This window comes from Papilio polytes, unplaced genomic scaffold (assembly GCF_000836215.1).
Source record: "Papilio polytes unplaced genomic scaffold, Ppol_1.0 DF824047.1, whole genome shotgun sequence".
NCBI classification, from domain to species: domain Eukaryota; kingdom Metazoa; phylum Arthropoda; class Insecta; order Lepidoptera; family Papilionidae; genus Papilio; species Papilio polytes.
In genome coordinates, this window is record NW_013525157.1 from 6,192,224 (window position 1) to 6,200,349 (window position 8,126).

At 32.8% G+C, this 8,126-nt stretch overlaps 1 protein-coding gene across 3 annotated transcripts in view; it reads right to left on the reverse strand.

The window, feature by feature from the left end:
- Positions 1–1,631: 1,631 nt before the first annotated feature.
- LOC106100692 (dynamin-1-like protein) overlaps positions 1,632–8,126 on the reverse strand; it is a 16,325-nt gene continuing 9,830 nt past the window's right edge. The window contains exons 10-15 of one of the 3 annotated variants that reach the window (XM_013279672.1): positions 7,864–8,025; positions 6,552–6,632; positions 5,841–5,964; positions 5,202–5,294; positions 3,807–4,018; positions 1,632–3,059 (exon numbers count right to left, since the gene is read on the reverse strand). In XM_013279672.1, the coding sequence (XP_013135126.1) occupies positions 3,003–3,059; positions 3,807–4,018; positions 5,202–5,294; positions 5,841–5,964; positions 6,552–6,632; positions 7,864–8,025 (729 nt within the window). In that variant the 3' untranslated portion in view covers positions 1,632–3,002. Of the gene's footprint in view, positions 3,060–3,806; positions 4,019–5,201; positions 5,295–5,840; positions 5,965–6,551; positions 6,633–7,845; positions 8,026–8,126 lie in introns of all 3 variants that reach the window. The other 2 variants (XM_013279671.1, XM_013279674.1) reach the window with 2 other exon arrangements.

Sequence of the window (8,126 nt, forward strand, 5' to 3'; positions counted from 1 at the left end):
TAAGATTTTAAACATTCATGGATTTTTCCAAAAATAACAATAACTTTCAGACACAAAGACATCGACATCTATAGGACAGTACGTACCGAAACAAAATACAAAATATTTCTTGTTCAAAAACCTTAAGTTTTTTGCAGTGGGCGGAGCGGCTTTTGCCGCGGCTGTAGGCGTAACTCACAACTTTTGCGTCACAAGGCTATTTCGCATGACTAAGCTTCGATTCGGACGTATTATGTCAAAAGAATTCTTTTATAGCTTATTTTGTGGCATATTATTGTGTTGTGGTTTAAAGATTCCTTTGGGTTACATTATTTACAGTTCTGAATCATCAATCATAGTTAATATAGTCGCATATTCACACACAAAAATCAGCGCAAGTCACTTAGTCCTATCAAATCGTTTCAATTTATATTGTACACCAAAATACTTTATTACTTCTAACTAGCAATTTAAATATAATTATTTTTGAAATCGAGATAAAACTAACGATATAGGAGGCTGATAAGGAATGTAAAAATAGCGTTTGGTTGGTATCAATTAGTATGCATTAACTTTTAGGATAGTACGTGCATACAAGTACCTCGACCTCATCTTCTATTGGAGAGTATCACAGTTTTAAGTATAACCTCCTTAGTTCATATCTTTTACTGTTACAATATGCAAAAGCCATCATGCATCGTAATCTTTCTGTAAATTTCTGTTGGTACCTCAGGTCTCATTAAATTAAGTTTCAGCTGACATTATCATACTAATCATACTAATATTACAAATACGAAATTTAAGAAGGATGGATGGATGTTTGTTAGAGTTTGTAGCCTAAACGGCTGAACGGATATAGATGAAATTTGGCGTAGATGTAGAGGATAGTCTGGAAGAACACATAGGCTACTTGCATTTGTTTTTTTTTTTAATTCCGCGCGGACGGAGTCGCGGGCGGAAGCAAGTCTACATATAATTTACTTTTGCTGATTTATCAAATGGAAGCTCCTGAGTTCATCCTATTTACTTTTTGGCGAAGAGCGGGATCAGTTAGTCAATTTCTTGTAAGCTTGTGATGAAATAGGAAAGGCGGTAACCGGATACGATAAGAAAAACCTTTGTAAAAAAGTATTTTAATACAAATTAGGTATATACAATTTTTTTAGACAATTTCTCCATTCATTGTGACATTACTTTCTTCTTACTTTCACAATAAAAACTCTCATCTTATTTTTGTCATCATGACACTAACATTTCAGTGCAGCAATACTTTAATAATGACTAAGACCAAAATTATAAAAATGATTTTTCCTAAAATTACTGCTCCTAGTGAACATTTACTATTATGATCATCGCCAGAGGGACAACTGTCCCACCTAGAATTGGTAAAAATAAAATAGATATAATCTACTTCTAAATAAGTACAATCGCTACAGATTGAAATAGATAATTAAAGGGAATGCTTATTTAAAATAACTGGTCAGTTAAAAATGGCAGCTTGTGTATTATGTTAAAGAACTACGTAAGTTCTTCAACTTGTAAAGGATCAGATCATCCATCATTATGCAGTCCAACCTCGTACGTATTTTTAGGATTGTGAATAACTCATACAAAAGTTATATTTACGGGGATAGGGGAATAAAAATCACATATTTCGTGACAAATATTTCTATTTAAATAACAGACTTTTTAAATACAATCTTACGTTTTGCAACATTCACTTGGTTCGGCAGCGCTGAGTAACAACAAACATTGACTAACACTGGAATACTTACGCTACCTCTAACACGACTACTATCATATGAAAACGATACTGAACTCGAATATTTAACACATTAAATGCCACTAAACATAGATATATAACCTATAAACTTTCCGCGTTATTTGAGAATAGTTGGGAAATCTACCCCAAATAACGGACCTTCTTTCATTTTGCTTTGGTGTTCTGGATTAGATATCTATAGGTTACAAATCTATGGATAAGATTAACCAGGTTAACTGCGGCATTAAATGTGTTAATATTTCAACCTCATATCTTTAATACTTTCGTTTAAATTATCTTTAGAAGTATCGAGTTCACATCGTTTTCAAATCTTTCAAACAGAAACAATTTAAATTCTCATAATTTGGGACACTGACACAATATTGAATATCAAAGCATGCATACAAATACAAGGAACTATAAAATTTATTGCGACAACGGACATAACTAAAATTGCTATTTAAAATCATAACTAATCTACATAGCCCTGTGTTTAGAGTAAAGACATATGTGTCTTAATTTTTCATACATTTGGAGTAATACAAATAATATCACTGCTTTCTATGACGCATCAGAAAAAACTTACTTTAAACAAATGGTAACTGAACATCAAAGACAAAATAAACTCACTTGTTTTTAAACCGAAAAAAGTGATTAATATTCCTACATCGAAAAATGCTTGTAACAATTTATTTAAACATTAATAAAAATATTTAGACTAGTTGAAATAAAAATTTATTTGGAAACCATCCATGAACGCAGGACAAGTAATCACAATCAGGAATACGGTAATAAGGTACAAATATTTATTTCCTTTAGAACATATAAGAAAATCCTGAAATATTAAAAAAAAAACTCTAATTCTACGTACATCACAAATATTTAAAATTTTCCTATTGTATGAAATACTCGGATTTTAATCAAGATCTGGTACAAAAGTTGGATATAAAGTTGTCATGGAATAATGTTGCAGAATTACTTTGAAGGAAAAACAAAAATATACATTTCCATAATAAACAGATAAACAAATTGAGAAAGAATTACTAGTGAAGTAAGGTAATACCAGTTCTACAAAAATCTAAAATTTCTTCAATACATAATTTCTAATTAAATTACTCTAGTTCAAATTTCAAATAATTTATAACGCAGAGTGATTAAAACAACAACACTTATCTGTAACGCAGTATAAGTAGAAATGCCTAGCACGTTTCCCGCGGAAGTGCGCGCAAATTAATTACAAAGACTAGTCTTCATCCGAATATCACCACATGTGAGTCTCTCGTATCTCGCTAATAATCTGACCGGCGCGCTGCAGAGCCTGCAAAAACAATAAACATACATTTTTGATTATAAATAATATCAAAAACAATATCAATGAAACATATAATAAAAAAAGCACAAAACAGTGATAAAGAGACTGATATTTTAATCTTACTAATATTATAAATGCGAAAGTTTTGATGGATGGATGTTTATTAGAGTTTGTAGCCTAAACTGTTCAACGGATCTTGATGAAATTTGTCATAGATGTAGAGAAGAAGCCTGGAAGAAAGCATAAGCCATTTTTTTTTAATTCCATGCGGATGGAAGCTAGTTTACACATAAACATTATTCTATGTAACGCACAATTCTCATTCAACCAAGTTTGGTATACTAGCGGTGACAACTGTAGAGTTAGGGTTAACGCGCATTTGTCCACTTCTCGCCCACGGATTACAACGACCGACGATTGGGATAAAGATATAAGCGATACGTTCATTCATGCAAACGACAATGACATATCGTTTCGCTTTCAAATTTATATCTATCTCGCTCAATCAGCGACACCAAAACAATCTTTATTACGCTCAATCGTTGTAGCTGAAGCAGTGGTACAGCCAATGCTATGGGGCGACAGATGGAAGCGTGAAGCAATGCGCGATAACCTTTATTCATCATCATTACCAGCTCACTATACGTTCTCACCGAGGGGTTCGCAGCCTACATCAAGTTATGGGTGACTGGGCCTTAGTCAACCTTTATTGGACGGTTTATCATTATCCCAGTGGAAATGTTTTAAACATACCTTGAGCATATCGGCGGCCTCCTTCCTGCGCTGCGCGATGTGCTCGGACTCATTGAGGAGGCTCTCCGCCTGGTCCGACTTGTAGAGGTGCGTCACCAGCTCCGACTGCAGATTGTCCTTCACGTAATTCACTAGGAAGTGCATCACCGCCTTCGGTACTGAATCTTGTATCGATTTACGTACTATATAGAAGTACGATTTTATTAATTTCTCTGAAAAAGAAATTAAAAAAAAAATCAATTATTAAAATATTTAAGTAAATATATGTAAATAATACAGCTATGATTGTGCAAATTATAAGATTTAAACATGGTTGTATTGACTGTTTTACAAATAACTGATTGTAGCATTGGCACATGAATATTTATTGGCAATTTGACATAACAAATATTTTACGTTTACTTTAAACTGGTAAATAATTTTCAGACAAAAAAGTCATAAAAAAGCATGCTACTGATGAAAAAGAATGCATTTGTTCCATTGTAAGATGCAAACAAAAGTGACCAGACATATTTATTCAACTAACTTCAGCGACCTTGTAAAGTACTCATACCGATTAAGTCAAACTCATTCGTTTTACTTCAGACGGTTATCTAATACGGATTTTTCAAATTTGAAATTGTGAGATAAGACTTTCTAACATCATAAAAATACATAGATAAAGTGCAATAATATAAATATTAGACCAATATAATGTTATATACAACGAATATCATGCAAATGTTAGAAGCTTAAAGCATAGATTGTCGATCATTGTACCCAAAGCGACGTCCGCGCAAAAAAGATGAATAATCGTAATGAAGAGAACGAGACTGCTTGTTAGTAAAGATCTTTGAATCACTCAGCTGAGAAGTGCAGACGCCGCCGTTAGGTGTAACGCGGCCCCGCAGACTACAGACTTTAAATCGGCCAAAAGTTAAATCGGACGATTGATAATATAATCATGCATGGAGGATCGTAAGTTAGACCTATGGTTTTATATACTAGCTTTCGCCTCATAAAATATCTTGAAATCCACCCAATCGTTTTTGAGTTATTTCAATACATATAAAAATACAAATCTTTTCTCTTTATAATATTAGTACAGACTAGCTGTCGCCCGCAACTCCATCCGCGTGGAATTAAAAAAAACAAAAGCCAATTTCCAGACTATCATCCGTTCCTTAGAGTAGATTTAGCCGATAAGGCTACAAACTCTACCAGTCATTTATCTAAAGTTTCGCAATAATAATAGTATTATTGTTGGCTTGATATCCCGATTTGATTAACCTATCGGCCGATTGAAAGTCTGTAGTGTTAGGTGAACAGCAAGATGGTAAGTTGGTGAGGTGGTCGGAACTATTGGTGAGGTAGCGTGTGGTGAGGAGGTGAGGAGGCGAGGCGAGCGTGTCTCACCGACGAGGTCACCCATACTGTTCAATTGCATCATCACAATGCCCTCTAATGTTTCATTACTCTTTTGCCTTGGTGAGGTCTCGCTCCGTCCACCTACCATCATAAATTAAAAACAATACTTTATTAGGCTTCGTTCATCGATAAGTATTGGAATTTATGTTATTGTGGCGTGTTAAAAGAAAACTCTACTTCAAAAAAATGTGTTACTAAATAAATATATTTGAATATCAAAACATATATTTTCTTACAAAAATAACAAATAACTTTTAAGACAGACACAAAACCAAATATCACTGTTATAATAAAAATGAATGACGTGTCCAATGATATTAGCGTTTAGAGTATCTATTAAAAGGCAGGATATGATAAATATTAATATGTTAAAAATATTAAGTGAGCAGGGTTCATTAAATTAAAAAAAAAAAAAACTTATACAACTAAAACGCAACTAATTTATAACTGCTGAAAATCATACTCAAAACAAAATTAACTGCTTAATGTCTAACAAGTTTATATAATAAATATCTAATTTGAAACCTGTGCTACAGAATGTCAAAAATTGCCAGTGATTTTCAAATTAAAAACCTTATAAAAGTATACTTGAACCCTTATAAGAGAAATTATCAAAAATAAACTTACCAATAACATCACAGTCATGTTGTTCTCTATCGGAGAGTTTCCTCGATGTATGACTCGGCACTTCAGGGAGCAAATTCACTGGCTTCTGTGGAGTCAACACTTTGTTCTCGGGAGATCCATTGAACTAAAAAATAAAACATAAGTACCGTTATATTAATATTATAAATGAGGAAGTTTAGATGGATGTTTGTTTAAAGTTATTACCAGAACAGCTCAATAAATGTTTATGAAAAACACATTGGCTACTATGACGTTTTTTTTTTAATTTCGAGCAGACAGAGTCAAGAGTAACAGCTATTTATCAATAAAAATTAGCAAAGACAAAAAAGCTAACAAAACACAATAACAAAATTGACTGGTGAATAAACAATGACAAAAACCACAAACAAATGATTCTAGAGTTTTTAAATGCTTGTTACATTTTATTGTCGAAACGTTAACAATCACGGTGTCTCTTTCTTTCTCTATGAAACAAAAAAGATTAGAATGTCTTTTTATGTATCGGTATGTGTAGTTTGAAAGATCTTTTTGTGTTTGTTGTTTTAATATGTGTGTTGACTGGATTTTGATGTTTGTTGAATTTTGCGGTCAACATTCATAGTTAAATGTCGACCGTGAAACGTTCTTTGCGCACTCATTTTGTGAAGCTATGTGGTTTTTTTTTTGCTGTATCCCCTATTTTTATTACTTCTTGTTGAAAATAATAATTACCTGTGCCCCTGTGGGTGAATCGCTGTTAGCAGTTTGTGGCGGTGATCTGTTTTCTTGACCGTCAGTGATGGCCGGCACATGCTGCAAGCGATATGTATTTTATGATTTAACTCTTGCTTTAACTGTTATTCACGTTATAACGAGAACAATAACTAACTACGATATTTTTAACATTGATTTGACTAAAAATTACTAAAACAACTGAAATAATAAGTAAAACTGAACTATTTAATAAATAAGGGATAGCAAAACAAAACACCAACGTTCAAAAAAAAATTAAAAATGACATGCTTCGAAAAAATAAACCCATTTAAAAGGTTATTTTAGTAAGACATCATTACGATACGAATATAATTTTCAAAGAATAAATAAAAATTGCTTTTAGCATATGGATACAGTATAAACATGCAATATGAAAATAAAATAGAAATGTATGAAAGAGCGCCCACATTGGCCTATTGGATAGAGCCAGTCACTATGAATTTATACAGTGTATGATTTCCACACACATTTCAAGTAATTTCATTCAATGTTTCTATGAATGATTTATGTACACAAAAATGCACAAAAAATACTAATTAAATAAAAGATTGATATAGAGTTTGTATTATTTTTTTTAATCGTGAAAATGTAAATACGAGAATGGTCTGTTTGAAGTTGAATCAATCAAGAATGTCATTATAGTGAACAATGTAGATTATGGTGTAATAATGAATGTAAACACAATAATATAATTTACCTGATTGTATGCATACCATACATTTATCAAATATACCAACACGGACCCTCTTTCACCCATTTGTTGTAGAAATAGCTACAAAATAATACATTTATGTAATATTTAACCTAAGCTTTATTCAAAATAATTCACAAACTAACATTTTTAAATGTAACGATAATTATGATGTGATAAATGTTCCATTTTGTTCTACTTCTAAGTGTTACAAATGTTTAAATTAAGTAAATATGCATATGGATGTATTATTGTGTTAATATAAAAGTAAAAAAGACAAGATACAATGTATATCAATGTTCATCTATACTAATATTTTGTATGTATTGAAATAACTCGAAACTATTGAGCCGAATTCAAAAATTCTTTCACCATTAAGAAGCTATGTTACCAATGAATAACATAGGCTATATTATTTATATTTTTTAAATACACGCGGACGAAGTCACGAGCAACAGCTAGCATATATTTTTACATAAATAATGGTATACTCACCTGAATATTAGTGTGTTAGACCAGATTATCCAGAAGCAATGACAAATAATAAAGCAAAATATATACTTTGAAGAGGGAGGGTACCGTGGAGGCGGGGCGCGGCGTCTTGTGGCGGTAGACGGGGCTGTGCTCCTCCACGAGCCCGTCCGTGCTCTTCAGCAGGCCGGAGACCAGCGCCGCCTCGCGGTGGAAGTCGGGGTGCTTGGTGTTGATGTACGCCAGCTCGATCGCCACCAAGTTTTCAACCTGTCAACAATTCAAATCAATTACTGACATAGACAGATATAACAGCTAGCATAGCTATACCAGTACTAATGTACAGACAGTACAGTAAGACTGCTCTGCAC